The sequence below is a fragment of the Salarias fasciatus genome (assembly GCF_902148845.1).
Source record: "Salarias fasciatus chromosome 7 unlocalized genomic scaffold, fSalaFa1.1 super_scaffold_4, whole genome shotgun sequence".
In the NCBI taxonomy this organism is placed as follows: domain Eukaryota; kingdom Metazoa; phylum Chordata; class Actinopteri; order Blenniiformes; family Blenniidae; genus Salarias; species Salarias fasciatus.
In genome coordinates this window covers 17,046,969-17,064,195 of record NW_021941229.1, presented here as the reverse complement: position 1 = coordinate 17,064,195, position 17,227 = coordinate 17,046,969, and the positions used below count along the sequence as shown (strand labels likewise).

At 40.8% G+C, this 17,227-nt stretch overlaps 1 protein-coding gene across 2 annotated transcripts in view; it reads right to left on the bottom strand.

Moving 5' to 3' along the window:
* Window positions 1–843: 843 nt before the first annotated feature.
* The window catches only part of ccbe1 (collagen and calcium binding EGF domains 1), a 40,712-nt gene continuing 24,328 nt past the window's right edge, over window positions 844–17,227 (bottom strand). Inside the window, exons 3-11 of one of the 2 annotated variants that reach the window (XM_030084953.1) lie at window positions 12,640–12,692; window positions 12,312–12,446; window positions 10,526–10,663; window positions 8,792–8,901; window positions 6,647–6,755; window positions 5,885–6,024; window positions 4,239–4,274; window positions 1,726–1,761; window positions 844–1,335 (exon numbers count right to left, since the gene is read on the bottom strand). In XM_030084953.1, coding sequence (XP_029940813.1) covers window positions 1,075–1,335; window positions 1,726–1,761; window positions 4,239–4,274; window positions 5,885–6,024; window positions 6,647–6,755; window positions 8,792–8,901; window positions 10,526–10,663; window positions 12,312–12,446; window positions 12,640–12,692 — 1,018 coding nt within the window. In that variant the 3' untranslated portion in view covers window positions 844–1,074. The remainder of the gene's footprint in view (window positions 1,336–1,725; window positions 1,762–4,238; window positions 4,275–5,884; window positions 6,025–6,646; window positions 6,756–8,791; window positions 8,902–10,525; window positions 10,664–12,311; window positions 12,447–12,639; window positions 12,693–17,227) is intronic. The other variant, XM_030084954.1, reaches the window with a different exon arrangement.

Sequence of the window (17,227 nt, the reverse complement as noted above, 5' to 3'; positions counted from 1 at the left end):
ATAATTTTCTCAAAGAATGAAGTTACTTTATTACTGATTTTAAGATATGCTATGAAGTTTTACACTGTATGAGTTCAGTAATAGAAGTTTAAAATAAAAGCTTCCATTGACAATCCACAGATTTTATCTGTAAATGTCTCCTTGGTGTGAATATGATCGCCTGTTTGTCTGTTTGGGCTGTGATACACTGACTTCTTCTCCAGCATCATTCATTGAATAAAGCAGTATTACTAAAAAACAGATTGATGTAGTCAGGAAATAATATTTTTCATGATTATTTGTGACTTTGGGTAAGACAATGAATCCCATGTTGCCTCCATGACAGCCCTCACTGCTGATGTGTGTGTGTGTGTGTGTGTGTGTGTGTGTGTGTGTGTGTGTGTGTGTGTGTGTGTGTGTGTGTGTGTTGGATGTAAAGCAGGCTGGGCTTCAAATGTCAAGCCCTTTTCCCTTAAGATACAGTGAAGAAGTAAATCAAATTGAGTTACGTAATTCTCAGTTGTAGCCTGACTTAATCACAGTTGCATATCGGTTGATGAGATGATTTCAGTGATTATGGAGAAAAAAACTGAAGAAGCTTCTTCCTTCTAATCAATGCCTTGCTGGCATGGCAAATGAAAACCAGTGTGGAGTGGTGTGTTATTGATTGCGTTCGAGTCAACGCATCATGTTTAAACAGTCTAATCCCACATGCATGCTGCTCTAATTTTCTAATTTCATGTTAATTTATTCACGGTTCACATACTGAGTGGATGATTTCTCCATACGGTTAATATTGAAAATACAATAATGATGCTATGAAGTAATGAGAAAAAAAAAAAAAAGCTTTCACCAGAGACTTGTTTAATGCTGTGAAAGGGCAATATGTGTCTGAAAATATACAATTAAATGTGCCAGCAGCACAAACTGCTCATTTTTTTTGTGGAAAAATTGCAAAACACAGTCTGCAATATCATATAAAAATAAACATCTGTGATCAAACTGCATACTTTACATTAACAGTTAAATAAAGAGGCATACCACTTTAATATTTACACCTGACAAAGTATTCGACGCGCCCTTCTGATTCCCTGTTCAGTCCGTTCTGTCTCGCACCGGTTTCCTCTTCCTGCCCCTCTTTGGCCCTCCGCCCGTTCGAGGTGGAGGCTCCCTGTCGTCCTCGCCTGAGCCCGCGTCCACGCCGTCCTGGCTCTCCCTCCAGCTGTCGGGGGCCGAGGGGAAGTCTTCCTCCGGAGAGTGTATGGGCCGACCGTACACTCTGCTCTGCAGGTCGGCGATGTCGTTACGGAGATCCGCCATCAGCAGGAGCAGGAAATCGAAGGAGCCCGGCGGGCCCTGGGGGCGAGGAACAAAGTGATGATTAATTCTGAGCATTCGAGGAAGAAGAATGGCTCCTGGAAACGGTGGAATGATGACATTGTTTCAGCATTTTTTGCATTCATTCAGATGAGTTCATACTTGTTGACCAGAACTCTTTCACGGAGGTTTCTGTCAAGATCTGTTAACTTTACCAAAATCATCGTTTACTCAAGACAACGATGCTTATTCTGTACAAGATACTATTCAGCTCCAGTATGATAATATTATTAATAGTCCACATTTAATGTTCAGAGTCAACAGAGGTCTGTTGTTTTCTTTAGCCATGCTTTAGTTTACCTTTATAGCGCTGGATAATAGCAACAGGTTAAAGCAGTGCAGCATCAGAACAGATAGTTTGAGTCTTACTGGTGGTCCAGCAGGGCCAGGAGCTCCTCGATCCCCCTGAGGCAAGAAAAACAAATATTTAGCTAAGATGAATTACAGCAGGGAGAACAAAAGCATGAGAAAACTTCATCATTTGCTGCTTAGCAGACTTCTGTAGGCGCTTTGAGAGGAGAAAACAGAGTCCAGGATGAGAAAAACCACCAATACCTCATGGATTAAAAAGTAAATTGAGTTGCACTTGTGCTACGTTGGCACAATTTGGCCTTCAATACCACTTTTTTTTTCATTTCATTGTGTTTCCTTATTTGTGATGACTGAGCTGGAACAGATGCTAAAAGGAAAAAAATATTTAAGTTGAACATCAAAATTTAAAATTCAACATAACTGCCTTTGAGACTATAATTTTTTTTTTAGTTTCAAAGGATGAAAAGACTCAATTACAGCATAATGTTATACTAATTTTGAACTAAAGTTGATATTTACAATGAAAATTATTTGCGGAGAATTAGATTATTTGAGATATTCCTTTATTAGTCCAATTGTGGGGAAATTCCAGGTGTTTTGGCTGCAACAGAGGACATTGTGTAAAAGAGAAAAGGTTAACTACTTCAATCCCCGCTACAGCGGTACAGGGTAAAGCTCATGCACTGATGCTGTTTCAAACTTGAATCCTAATTGTGTCAATATAAACATGTTTAAATTATGACCATGCATCACTGTTTCTTGATGGAGCGGAATCATGCGTGTGGCGCCGTGCACTTCATCTGGACTGCGGAGCGTCACGGCAGCAGCCGGTTGATTACAATCCAGTTGCAGACGCGCATTGATCCGACTACTGCGGTGGTTAGCCGGGCTCAGGGTCACACTGGGGCTGTGAGTGTTTTGGCAGATGGTTTGGATTTGTTACTCGGAGAGACAGATTACCATCACCCTTCAATCTAGCCGCGCAAACATCCCAGCTGTACTGAAAGAGCACCAAGGTACTGTGTCAATAAGGCAGATGCACCTAAGTCGTTCCATACGTTGGGTTCGAAGGCTAAGCAAACACCGGCGTAAGTCTGCGATCAGAGAGCCCATGCAAAACAACAATATTTCATAGCTTCTAAATTATTACACATGCTCTTTTAATTCCCGATAATGTCTGAATATTTGCAGCACATTATCTACCTCCACCACGTCAGCTGTCTGCTTTCAGAGCAAATTGATTCTGACATCCTGCCGGAGCAGAAACCCTCAAGTTCACGTTGAAAGTAAGGAGGCCTTACCTCACCGGCTGCCCCCGCCGACCTGCTGCACTTATCACAGGCGGGGGTCAAAGCAGAGATTGACAGGAAGTTCATGTTTACTTCAGTAGGCTGTTGCTTTGGAGCCAACCTCTGAAGAAAATACCCCTCAAACAATGTTGATACTTTTTGTTTTACTTGAAGGTCTCAAAACAGCAGTTCGCCAGCTTGTTCTGGGAGGTCAGATGTGGACGCTCCATGTGAAAGTGAGCAGCCTCGCTGCACTCAGACGAGGCCAGAATGACCATCTGGGCTGTTTTCGCGCTGACCTTAGACGGCCTTTAAATAACTGTCTCCCCAAATCATAAACAACGAGAAGGGAAATATATCCAAAAGTGAAAAATGAAAGCCATAACCGGTGTGGAATTTGCATTGTGCCTTTTCTTAATCTGAAGTGACCATCCTCCCTTTCAGTGCTTGGCTTGAGGCTTTCCAGCGAGGCGAAGCAGAGGAAAGGAAAAAAAAAAACTTTCCAGCTGCCCCTTTGAAAAATCGTTACCACCTACCACCGACCAATGTTGAGACACTCCTCAAAGAATAAGCCATGTGATTTTCCATATAACTGTCATAGCCCAGAGGGATGGGAGTTTTCATACCGATGTTTGGGAAAACGCTGCCACTTCATATCCCAGTAGTTGAGGAGGCGCTGGCTCTGTGTTGATCACTCAGGATGAACCGAGCTGACCTCAGTTAAAATAAACTGTAATCCTCTGATATAATATGTAATCCTAAGATTCTGCCAGCTTTCGATCGTTCAAACACAGCTAAAAAAATGTACCAAAGAACACGGCCCCTCTAGAGTTGATATTCCATCAAAACTGTGTGAACTGTTGCTCAGTTCAGTCCAGTTTAGCTTCCTGAACTTGTAGCAGCTTGTGGTTGTAATCCTTTTTTTTTCTTTCCGTATCAAGACAAACCCTTGCACCAGGCTGAGTTTTTGCAAGTTCTCTGGCACCTGGTTTCAGCTTTTCCCACATTGATATATGAATTTCAGAACAAGTTCCTTACAGTGTTTTTTTTTTTTTTCGGCAAGTCTGTTTGTTGACTTGGTAATTTTTGCCTTTTTTTGTGCCAACTTAAATTTGTTTCCTTTAAAGTAGGATGCAACGGGCCAAGAGTAAAACTCCTCCTGCTGCCTGAGGGGAAATTTGGTCTATTCCTGTCAAGACTTATTGCCTCTTCAGAGGAAGGCTACATTTTAAAAGAAACAAAAGAGACAATGCCAGGGGATAAAATACGAATCGGCCTCACCTTTAAGCCATCTTTTCCTGGTGCACCGGGAGGACCCTGTAAATTAAAAACCACAGTTCATACATGTCCAGTTTTGAAAGATTTGAGTCACCTTTCTTTAATCCTGCAAATGTTGACAAGCAGATCAGATGCAGGTAGATATGCCACTGCATTAAGGTCGACACAGCGAGGGGTGATCGGTGCTACTGTCTCACAGACAGAGTTTTTCTGAGCTGTCTGCAAGAAGTTTGCATGTTTCAGCACTGTAACAGAAACTCAGTGAACTCAGACTGTAACAGATGAACACTGTTTATATGCGGCTGCGATTCGATCCCCAGTGTCAAAGTGGACAGATTTAGTGTCTTTCATGCTGTTAAAAAACAATTAATTTTATTAAAACACATATTAGAGTTTCAAATAAATGCTTTTGGGGAAGTAGCTCTCATCACTATTAGGAGGGGGATAGACTTCATGCTTCAACCGACTGATAAAGCGTTGAGTCTGTTCAAGGTTTTTTTTTTTTTTTTTTTTTTGCTGTTTGGTTTGCATTTTTTCTCCATGTTTGCAGAGATTTTCTGTGGGTATTCTACTTTCCTCCCACACTTCTAAGACATGTATTTGAGAGTGGGTGTTGCTGTGTGATTGAAGTCCAGGAATGTCGTGCTCCTGCATGTTGAAGACAAAAAAAAAAAAATGAAAATGGCTTGATGAATGGATCAAGGACACATTGAGGGTATTTTATCCCCTCCTACATCCAGTATACTGTACTTCCCACCTCCCTGTATTGCATCACGTCCTGCTCGTAACCTTAGCCAGGACTTCTGTCCAAATGGTCCTAAAAAGCTGAAATCTAAAATATTGATACCGGAAAAGATCCTCGAGAGGTAACAAAACAAATACACACACATACACACAAAGCAATGTATCACTTTCTGCTGAACAAACATGGTCCCTGACATCTTGGTTTGGCTTCCAGCAGCTTGTGATATGAGTGACTGCAGGTGTTGATGGTCTGATTTATCAATAACAAAAATTACAAAAACATGAGGGCTCTATAAAGTGGAATTATGCCTCGATGGCTACATCCTGCACATTCTTGACTCCGATCCGACGTCTTAAGGCTCAGGCGAGACTGAGTGCAACACAAAAAGACCAGCCGGCCAAAGAAAACATCTAAAGCTGTAAATGGATTCGGTCCTCTCTGTTGTTTTTGCTCTGACCATGTGTCATCCGTTTTTTCACCTTGCAGACGTGTGGGCCTTTAAGAGGCTGCGTGACAGGATATATTTTTTTGTTTCTCTTGGGGCCCGAGTCACGATGCAAGATTGCTAAATTATCTGAATGATTTCAGTGAGGAAAACCCAGAATTCCATGAAATCTGTAACACTGAATAAAGAGAGTGTAGCCAGGTTTTTTTCTGTTTAGCATTTAGTCAAGCAGAAAAAAAGGAATGGTGGATCTGAAGCAGAGGAAAATGCAGCCAGAGATGGCGATACTGTGTGGGTCACAGTCAGGACACGATGAATCAGCAAAACAAAGGTCATAAACAAGAAGCATGAGCTGCCAGAGCTGGAAACTGATCTGGAATGAACGTGCTTGTAGAAGGTTTGTACTGTTAAAAGATAGATTTGATTGCATGCATTGATAATACGAGAGATATGACTGACCACAGGTCCCCGAGGGCCCCGTTTGATGTGATACAGGTCTGGCGTGGGTCCAATTGGGCCCATCAAGCCTCTGGGGCCAGGCGGGCCGGGCGGTCCCAGCATTCCCGTGAGTCCTGGAGGACCCTCTGGTCCTGGATCTCCTATAATCAAGCAATCTGGCATCAGCTGTGTAAAGATGACTGCAGGAATGACAACAGATTCAATTTACAAGCTTGATTAAAAACCTCTGTTATTGAGGTCGGAGGCTCTAGAGATGCTGCTCAGGCAGGTAGATCTAGAATGAAATATGTCAAATTGGATTAGACAATTGGAACGTTTTGAGACAGATCCCGAGATAGTTCTGTTTATCACATTATGACTCCTGATTTATTAACATTTTTTTCAAGCGAAGCATCAAGCTGGAAATTTGTAGTTTTCACTGAAATGGCAAAAAAAAAAACAAAAAAAAAAACAAAACAAAAAACAGATATTTGGTACAGATGAAGACATGTTTCCTCCTGTAAACTGTTAAGATTTTTCATATCATATAGAGTCTGAATTTGAAATCTTCCAGTGCTTTGATTTTACAGCATAGAGTCAAAGTACCACAGCACAACTTTTCTAGAAGTTATTTAACAGCAGCACACTGAGCAGTTTACCATGTTCTGCTAAAATTTCCACTTGTTGGCCAACATCTCTGCCAGCAGCTTGACATGGCCGTAGCTCGATGTTTTATACATAACATGAACATAATGCAACATATTGTTTTGTGATAATTATTACCTGGAAGCCCAGGAGAACCTGGAGGGCCTTGTAAATATAAGGGAGGCGTCAGGATTTTATCACTCGTCATCTGCTCAGGGACGTCAGCGCTGTTCGACAACAACGCCATCTTAAACAAAAAAAGGAATAAAAAGTCTGAATGAACAAGAACAAGACAAATCAAGTGCATTAAAGTCAACCCACTCTCACTTTCATTTGGAAATGTCTTCAAACTTCAGTTTGTTTCAATTGATTACATCCAAAAAAGAAAAAAACACATAAAGGTCCCCATTGTCAAGCAGGACAGGAAAATGACACGCCAGTCGGCTACCATCAAGTGAAATTATGCTTAAGTTATGTACCCTGCCAGAGATGAAAACTGATCCTTTATCTGCGCCACAGCGCGCGCTGTAAGCAGGCCAGATGGAGGTCCAGGCTAGCCCTCTGCATTATTCAACACGAGCAGGAGGACTGCTGCTCTGCATGCTAAGTGGCATCCTTGGGAGAAAAAAAAAGTTATCTCTGATCTTCTGTATAACATCATGTGGTTCTGGAAATCCCAGTAGGAAACACTCACTGCTGCAAGGGCCAGCAATAGATGTTGAAGCATATGTCTGTAGGCACACACACATACACACATACACACACAGACACTCAGACACACACACACACACACACTACAAGGCTGTCGTTCACCTGCTGATCAGTAAGAATTATCAAAGGTTGCAGCCTGTGACCTTGGAAACAGGTGTTTTCTCTTAAGACGGTCCTCATTTCAACCTCTGACCTCGCTGTAATGTGATCATATGAGAATATGCTTTTCTCATGCGCTGTACGTCTTTTCTTCCATCTTCTATATCACTGTATGTTGTCGGGGCAGCATGATATCCCCAGCTGACTGAGGCTAACGGAAGAGAAATTTTAGTTTCACCAATTAATACTAAATGTATGTTTCTAGACCGTGGGAGAAACTTTCAGTCCTGAAAACGAAAAAGTCACACTGAAAAGTCCCAAGCTCGGACTCGAACCACAATTTTTTTGTTGCTGTTGTGAGGTGATTGGATTAACACTGAGCTCAATCCTGACGTGTAGCTAGTTTGTGCCCGTCAGCAGCAGAGACAGCATTTCCACTTGGATTTTAACAGACATACAAAGTATGTGGAGTAGAGATGTGGAAACACCTGGACCACACAGCTGGAAGTAATTCATCATTGTTACAGTGACAGATGTTGAGTGCCACTGTTGACAGACATGTGCATAGATAGGCTCAGATGCATGCAATTACACAGAGGGAAATGTGAGTTTTGCACACACCGACCAACGATTTACACATACGGAGACAGAAATCTCCTTGGAGTAGAAGCTTTTTTATTATTAGAGAATAAAATGCTGTAAAGTATCTCCAAAAAGTGGGCAAAACACTGCATGTTGTTGGAAATTAAGTCTTTGCAGGGCAGTAAAATGCAATAATTATTATTGTCATCACATAGAAAGTATATCTGCTTGCTTATGATGCCTTTTCATGCAGATTCTGCATGACCTTTCTGTGTTTTTATATCAATGCATGTCTTTACACTGAAGTTATAAACACAGGCAGAAGAATTCCCTGGAAATGAAGTGTGGTGTCAAAGAAAGTGAACTCTTCTGGAGGTATTTCCATCCAGTGGCAACTTGTATCTGTTGCACGCTTGCATTGTTTTGGCAACTTTGTTTTTCTGAGTGCTGAAATCCTTTTTTTTTTTTTTTTTCTTTTTTGACAGTTTAGTTGCTAGTTTATCACAGCACTCTAAAAATACATGAGGCACAATAGGACAATGTAATAAAATTCTGTCTTCTGGGACAGAATAACTAAATAATTAGAAAAATCTAATGTTTCCAGATTGCAACAAATGTCTTAATGGGGCAGTTTTTGCGTCAGGAGTTGCACTGACCAAATGGTGCAGTGGTGTATGGTCTGGTGTTTCTATCATTACCAAGTTTCTATGCAAAGCATATCTACATATTATTTACCAATAAAAATGTTTGTTTTCTATTCACATCTGATTGCTTCTGTCTGTCTGTGTTCTTATAATTCCACCATGAGGTGGGACTGTAAGAAATATGCTCCTGGAAGCATTTTCAAATGTATGGAGGCATCTGCTTTCTCCTTTTATTATATTTTTTTACCTTCTGTTTAAGCTGCAGGACGGACATCTTGATCTGGTGGAAATCATCACAGGTGGCAGAGCAGGTTCCAGCATTCATCACGTTATCAGACTTCTCAAAGAGATGCACTGCTGGGAAACAGTGAAAACAGACAGATATGCCACATGAACTAAGAGGAAAACCCTCGGCAACAACAAAAAACAATCATCACTTATTTAGTGTTTCTGTTCATACAAGAAAAGGCTTTCAAGTATGTTTAGGCTATTCTACTAAATAAAAAGTCATGTAAAACAAAATTGCCATTGCAGTCATGCCACATTATAGCAGTCTCCCCAGCATCACAAGATCAAAATTGAAGTGTGATTATGAGTGATAAAATTACCAATTTGTCTCTTTGTCTCTCAGCTTTAGGATACTTTAATGACTTTATTGGAACAAAGTGAGCAAACAGACTGTTTCGTGAATGAGTGAATAAAACATTGAAGGCCAACTGCGCACAGCCAAAAGAGAGTTTTTGGCGACCGACTTCACTCGAATGAAGAGAAGCTGTTGCCCAATAAGCCAAGCATTCTGGAAAAGTGCAAATTCCCACTACTGGCTGATTCACAAGTCAGTTTCGTAACACATTTCCAGTTCAACATCCCTTTTATCCTCAAACCCCACCGACAATAATTTTCAGAGAAAGGCAACAAACACATTTGTTTCTAAATGCATCCAATATGTCAAAAAGAGACTTCTGGAACTATTTGAAAAGACTGAGATGTTCATTAAACAAATTTTGATTGTTGTCATTTTCGGGGAGGGCGGGCTTACAACAACAAGAGGTGAAAGATCAGCTTTGGCTGAGCTGCTCCTAAAACTACCACAACATGAAAGCAGTCCGCGGATCTCACGGCCATGATGACATCCGCAACACCTGCTACAGCTTAAAGCTGGCAGGCGGCTCGCTGGCCCCTCCTCACACAACTTCAGCTCGGTCATCTTCATGAGAAATGTCAGGCAGGAGGTGGAGGGGTTTTCTTGTTTCCATCAGAGTTGGTTATTAGTACTCACGTTCTTTAGTCAAGGAGAACTACAGATACTTGTGTGAATATTTATTTTAGTATGAGTAATATTACTAATTCAACTTCACGACTGAAGTAAAAGTGAAAAAGTAGAGTTTCTGATTTGTTCACAAGTACAAAATGAAAAAAAAAAAAAAAAAAAAAACCTGCTCTCCTGGATTGATTTTCGACTTTCAAATATAAAGCATCCCTCTCACCCACGCATGTATTTAATGGAGGCAAATGTCTGGACCCCTTTTCCCCCCGCCGTCACACAGCAGGGCGTAAAGCAGGAGCACGGCGACATGCATCACGGTTTCTCGCTCTCCGGCCTGCACTGAAATGTTATAGCCGGTAATAGAAGACACACTCATGGGAGGAAGTGGCAAATCTACAGCCTCTCACTGCTTCATTGGAAAAAAAAAAAAAGCTTTTTATCGCCTGCACCGTTCATGTTTTCCTCCACTGCATTCAGCAAATCAGAGAAGACCCGGAGTCAAAGGGCCAGCGGTGTGTTCGGGAGACAGAACTGTTCTGACATCCACAAGAGGGAAGAGATGTCTAATGACTACCAGGTGTCTGTTTTTGAAGCGCTCCCTCCTCTTTTTTCCCCACTCTCATACACACCAAAACGTGGCCCCCACCAGCTCCACATCACTGTCACATGCACCCTGGAAGAAAGAGAAAATGTCAGTAAAAACGCTGTTCTCACCTCTCTCCCCCTTGGTGCATGTTTTCCCATCTTCTTCCAGGAAATAGCCTTTCTCACACTCGCACCTGTAGCTCCCCACGGAGTTGACGCAGATGTGAGAGCAGACAGTTATATTCCTGTCTGCACATTCATCTATGTCTGTGAGTTGCAGCGAGAGAAAGGAGACAGCAAACAAGCAACATGTCAGTCGAGATTATCCATATGTCATGAACGTGAACCCAAACTTACTCCCTTTACAGTGGATGGGATTTAAATTTGTTTTTGTGATTGCCTGTTTAAAAAACGAGCATGATTAGTCAGCTGAAGGATTAAATATTCACCATCTTGTTAAACCAATTACCTATTATTACAATGCTTCACTGCCATGTAACACCTGCCAGTCACTACTCGGGGCTACAGAGCGCTCAGACAGCAGTGATTTGCTTTGAGCAACTGCTCCAATGGCCCTAATTAAAACCTTCATGTAGTTGACTGAGAGACATATTGAGAGGAATATTCATGATTACATTTAACTTCAAGAGGTGATAAAATATTAATAGGCAACTTTCAAAACAATTACATAACCTGTTGAACTTATCTAGTCACACTTTTTGAATAAGAGAGATTCATGTTTTTATTTTACGCTTGTTTCTGTTTTGCATGTTTGGAAAAAAAGATATATCATTAAAAAAAAAAGATTTTCAGACAACTTCAGCAGTTTCACGCAAGATTATCCAACGTGAAATAAAGGTTAACACCTGTGGATATCAGCAAATGAACATCAAAGATCTGAGAGAGTTCATCATATATTTATTTCCACGCACATATGTTCACATTTAAATCATTTAACTTTTAGAGGTAATAATCAAAACTTTCAGAAAAGCAAAATGAGAGTTTAAAGAAAAGCAAATAATGCCAGTACAAAAACATTACAGTAGACCATCTTTTTAAATACAGAGATGCTTTCAAAGCAAAATTTCAGGCCTCCAATTTACTGTAAAGGGTTAAAGATTCAATGAAATGAAAAATCTTTATCATCAATTTGTTTTTTAATCTGTTTTTTTTTTTTTTTTTTTTTATTGGTATCAACTAATTTTGTCCTCGAGTCAAATGACTCTTTGACTCCTCATCCAATAGAAATAAATCAATGTGAAGCTTTACTAGTGTTTCTTCTGCACCTTCTGCATTTTGAATATGGCCCCTCTATGTCTGACTGTTTTAACTACAAATATCTAAACGAAAACGCACATGCGCACGCACACATACACACACACCAGTTGAAATATGCACGAGTGCCAGACACAGGAAAAGCAGACAAACTCCAAGCAAAATGGCCCCAGCACAGACTCCAACCAGGTGTTTCTTGCTATAAGAAAACAGTGAGTGTGTATCTGCACCACCTTACTGCCCATCATATTTACAACCAGTCAAATTTACTCTTTACTCCACTGAACTGCTGTGGCATTATGAACAAATAAACAAAAGGAAGTTGGGTTTTGCATTCCTCCACATTCCTCTGCAGATTATTTTGAATCCAGCAGTATTTTGAAAGGCATTTTGCCAAACTCTGTTTTGGAGCCAGACCAAGCCAATATTGAGATTGTGTAAAACGTTTTGACATCCTGTACTGAAGAGGTGCTGAAAGATGCTGGATGGATTTTTTTTTTCTTCTTCTGAAGACAAAAAAAAAAAAGAGCAGGTTTTCAATATGCAACTTGTCAGTCTCAGTGAATTACATATCCAACATTTAAGCATGCAGTTGTTTTAAAGTAGGAATTATTTGGATGTGGTGTGGCACAAGTCTTACCCAGACAGTAGGGCTGCTCCCGATTTCTGTGGCGCTCACGGTCGTAGCGGTAACCGGGGTAACAGGTGCACACCACCCGGCCAAAATGGTCAGTGCACTGCTGCTCGCAGGGGGCGCCGGCGCACACATCATAGTCTTCACAGAGAAATCAAAAACTTCCATGAATGCAATCGGAACAAAGCACACAGAATAATCTCCATATTTACATGGGTAAAAAGTAGAAACTGAAGAATCATTTTCTATCTTTAAACAATCCATTAGGACAATAAACACCAGATTCCCAAAACAGTCACAAAAACACGAGAGGCTTCCAAACAGTTTGTCTTACCTTCAGGAATGCACTGGCCCAACACAAACTTGAAGCCCTTGCAACATTTCTTTCTGGTAAATATCAAGCAGACAAGACAAAGCCAAAAGATTTTACCGTTCACATAACAAGTCACACAATTCCAAATAATGGGCACAGTGTTTGATCGCTATCATCAACTAGTGAGTCAGATTTCACACACACACACACAAAAATGTAGATGTTAAATTCTAGACAGGACTGGCGATGTGTTCAGGGTGTACCCTGCCTCACTCATAGGCAACTGTGATCAGCTCAGGCGCGCCGTTACTCTGAACTCTGAATCTTTACAGATTGTAGCATGTTGTGATGACTACACAGTCGTGACCCCTGTAAAATGGAGCAGCCACACAGACACTAACTACAGTGGCGGAGCGTGTAAAATGATAGTAAATGGACAATGATTAAGTAAGGGCCAATCCCAATTCTACCCCTTACCCCTACCTCTTAGCCCTTAGCCCTACCCCTATCACTCTCCTACCCCTTTTAGAATAGGGCTGAGGGCTAGGGCTATCTTTGCAGCACTATGAATTGGGATACCCCTTGGCCCTTTAAGCCCCGCCGCACTCCTATAACAACAAAAAATTATGGATATTAGAAATGATAGAAATTACATTAGAAATTACTTTTATTTTTTTTTAAATGGTATTATTATTTACCTTATATTTCTTTTTGAGGTTCTCTCACTTTTTTGAAGCTTGCTGGGCTGTAACTTCCCCTTCCAAGCCATTTTCTTTTATGAATTTCCTAAAGTAATACATATATGTTTATATAAACACGTTTTATTACTGACATATTATAGCTTAGACGAATAATATAATTTACTCCCAATGTGTTTTGGCGCTGTATTTGATTTCAAAAACTTTTCTTCCTTTTTAACCTCTAAACCAGGGGTCCTCAAATACAAATCTTGAAGGTCCACATTTGCTTTTTATATACAAGCATGGGTCCGGACTTCAGCGCCCTGTGGGAGAGGGGGGTGGGGGGGGGTCAGCGATACCGAGGACTGCCGAGCAGTGCGGTGCGACGCCTGGACACGCGCAGAGCGGCGCGGTGCAGAACGGTGCTCACACGGAACATGGAGCGTTTAAAGAAAGATTTTTTTTCTTTTTTTTTTTCCATACATTTGCCCTGGGGCAGCAGCGAGGTGTGCCGCGGTCCGGTCGTGGACCGCGGTCCGCTAATTGAGGAACCCGGCTCTAAACTGAATCAGCAGTCGGGTTTCATCGGGGGTCCCTGTGTCTAACATATTACGTTAAAAACATGATAAAGGATGACGTTAATTCAGTGATTAGTGCTCTTCATAAGTTACAAATTCACGATTGGAAACGGTGCTGCGCAGCGCTAAAACGTTAATCCATGACTGGGACACTGTCACGCTAGTTTATCTATAAATTCAGTGAAGCAAATACACTTTTTATAGCTTTTTAAATAGTATACAGAAAGCAATCTTACATTTGTGCGACTCCGTGGTGGGCGCCATGTTGTTTTTTTCTGGCCAATGTGAAACTCCGCCTACCCCTATAGAGAATAGGGAGCATCGATGCAGACTTCGCTGAAAGGGGTGAAATAGCCCTTCCCCTTACCCCTACCCCTATTCAAAAAGGAGAATTGGGATAGCCCTTAAGCCTCGTGAACGCGCATATCATAGGGGTAGGGGTAAGGGGTAGAATTGGGATTGGCCCTAACTGTTGCTTGCCTGACTCTAACTTGGACCTCACTGTATTATTAGTCTAAAAACAAAGGTTCAACAACATTTTTGTGGCTCTTGTTTGTCGTCCACAGTGATCTCATTTCTGTGTCTACAGAACAACAACAGTACACACAGACGCACATCTGCTCAAGAACTGCAGATCACATTTTCCCGTTTGTCCTCGTTCATTTGTTAAGTTCCAGCTGAATTTCTTGACTGAGCAGAAACTGCTGACGATGTTGCATTTTTCCATTTCCAGTTTAAACGAGTCTTCCTGAATCTCTCATTTCAAACTAATGTCCTCAGTCATCTTCGATTTCGCTGTCATAACCTCTCCTCTTCGGCTTCAACTTTTTTTAATATACATGCCCCTTAGAGATGCGTGTCTTCGTGCAGATGTGGGTGAAAGGTACCAGCTTCACAAGACAAAAAGGAGCAGTGAGGTTTTCCAGCTACACATTCTCCGTTTCATCATTCCCACCCTCGTCTGTGTGAAGCTTTATTAACGCCATCTCCACGATAACAAGCAGCGTAATATTTTATCACCATGACGGCTTATTATTCATTCCTTTTGCGTACTCGGTTCGAAGGAAAAGTGGTACCAGGTGTTGCTTTCAAACAGCGAACGATTAAAAAAAAATAAAAAAAAATCGATCACACCATGAAGTAATTCAGCGCTGTCACACTCTATTTGATAAGAGGCTTCGGAACAAGATTACACTGTAATGCCTCACAGACTTTATTCAGAAGCAGTTTAAAGGATGATTGTAGTATTCCCTGGTTACTTCACATATCCAAGACACTCCAAGCCTTCATAAACAGCCAGTGGTGGTTTTATCAGATTAATAACTCAACCAGGGTCATAACTCATTTTGACACACGACTAAGGGCAAAGATGCTAAAAATGCAAATATTTCCAAAGTCTAATCCCTACCGTGTTTACAACCAAAGTTAAGTGTGTTAGCATACTAGTATTGGAGGATTAGCGTTAGGTACATCAAGAGGACAAGAATAACTCTGTTATATATACACATACAGATGTTATTTATGTCTGACCTTTGGAAAGAGATTCCATTTTAAAATGTGAAGAGCTCTGCCTTCAACAACGCACAACAATGAACCAGAAATGAAACGGGAAAAAAAACAGGTCAACTATAATATACAAGCAAGTTTTACATGTTCCAAAACCAACTAAATTATTTGCCAAATACCAAAATTTGGATTTGGAGGTTTGAATTTCAGCAGCAACCGCTCTTTTTAATAAAGTAATTAAAGCCGTTATAGCAAATTGCAACACTGATACATGTTTTATAAACCTTTATGATGGAAATGTTCATTCATTTTGAAGGAAAGTTAATTCTAAAAGCTGAATTGTTGGAAATCCATAAACGCAAATCTTATGGTTGACTAAAGAAAAAGTCATCAGGGTATGAAGTGAAACTGAGGCAATAGTAGAAAATATTTGCCAATAGTTGAGCGAGTGAGTCAAATTAATGACGTGGAAAAGTAAGAAAGTTAAAATATGCCATGTGTAGATACTTAAAGTGAGACACTGCAGACTGATTTCTGAGCTCTCTCACTTTAACAGCCCATCAGAGAATTGGAGCACAATATCTTGACGCTACCACTGAAACGAGGGATGTCTACATTTTAAGCAAAAATTTTCCAATTTTTGGGTCCAATTTTATTCATAAATCGAATGAGACATCTGAAAAGGGTCAGAAACTTTGCATCACAGAAACATGATCCCAGTAAAACAAAGTAAATCATCAACTCGGAGTCCCTGCAATGCCATTGGGTCTACCATTTACAGTCCACTGCTTTTACAGTCATGTTAATGTGGACGGGATTTACAGAAACCAAGTGCTCATTCGCTCACATGACTGAACGTTTACTGCCTAAAGAGGCTCCACGAGGACTTTCCTCTGAGCTCTTCAAGCTCCCTCCTGAAGGAAATGAACCCTCGACAATCACATTTGAAGTCTTTGCTGACACTCAACACCGCTGCTCCGGCAGGTGTGGCTATCAGAGAGGAACAACCACCACTTGGGAGGCCTCTCAGCGGGGCGAGAGCTCGCCACTTGTGCTGCATCTAAACACACTGTGTGAACACCTCGCAATTGTATCACTATACTGTATATATAAAGAGGCGTCTTGCGCATTTAAATCTGTTGAGATATTAAAATCGCTGAACTTTGCCAGCACCCACTGAATCACATTGTTAGCAAAATACATAAAGTACATAAAAATAGAGGCAATCTGGTTATTGTATTTTTAAAGCTACAGTGTGTTACTTTTTAAGTGTCTGCTAGTGTCTTATGTAAGGCTTTAAACAGTCTTGAAATATTGCAAAGAAAATAAACGCTTCAACAAAGGGTGTCAAACATGCTGCAACATATCGAAACCGGCCTACAAGAGAGTTAAATTTGTCCCATGCAAGGTGTGAAAATAACTAAGAAAATATTAGCTGCAACTTTTCAACAGAAGTAACTGCTATTCTTAGTTCATCTACGAAAGATCAGGCATAACCCAGTGCTGAACAATCGATGGTTTCAATGCTTGTTGCCAAGACTGCTGCAGATAAATGAACCAAAAGTAATTTGATTGAATGCAGATCTGACTGAAACTGCAACATGTAAACACTGCAACCTGATTACCTTGCCCCCAATCTAATTGAAATTATGATGTGACTGAGTGACAGGTGTGACTTTGTTTATAAACCTATCAAACTGTATTTAAATTTCATATTGGACTGCTTTACAATGGCTTTGTGCACATTGATGTGTTACACATGGTATCTTGATAAGATGCTCTTAACCTTATTATTGTTTCACCGTGATCATATTCTGGTCAATAATCATTATCTTGAGTAAAATG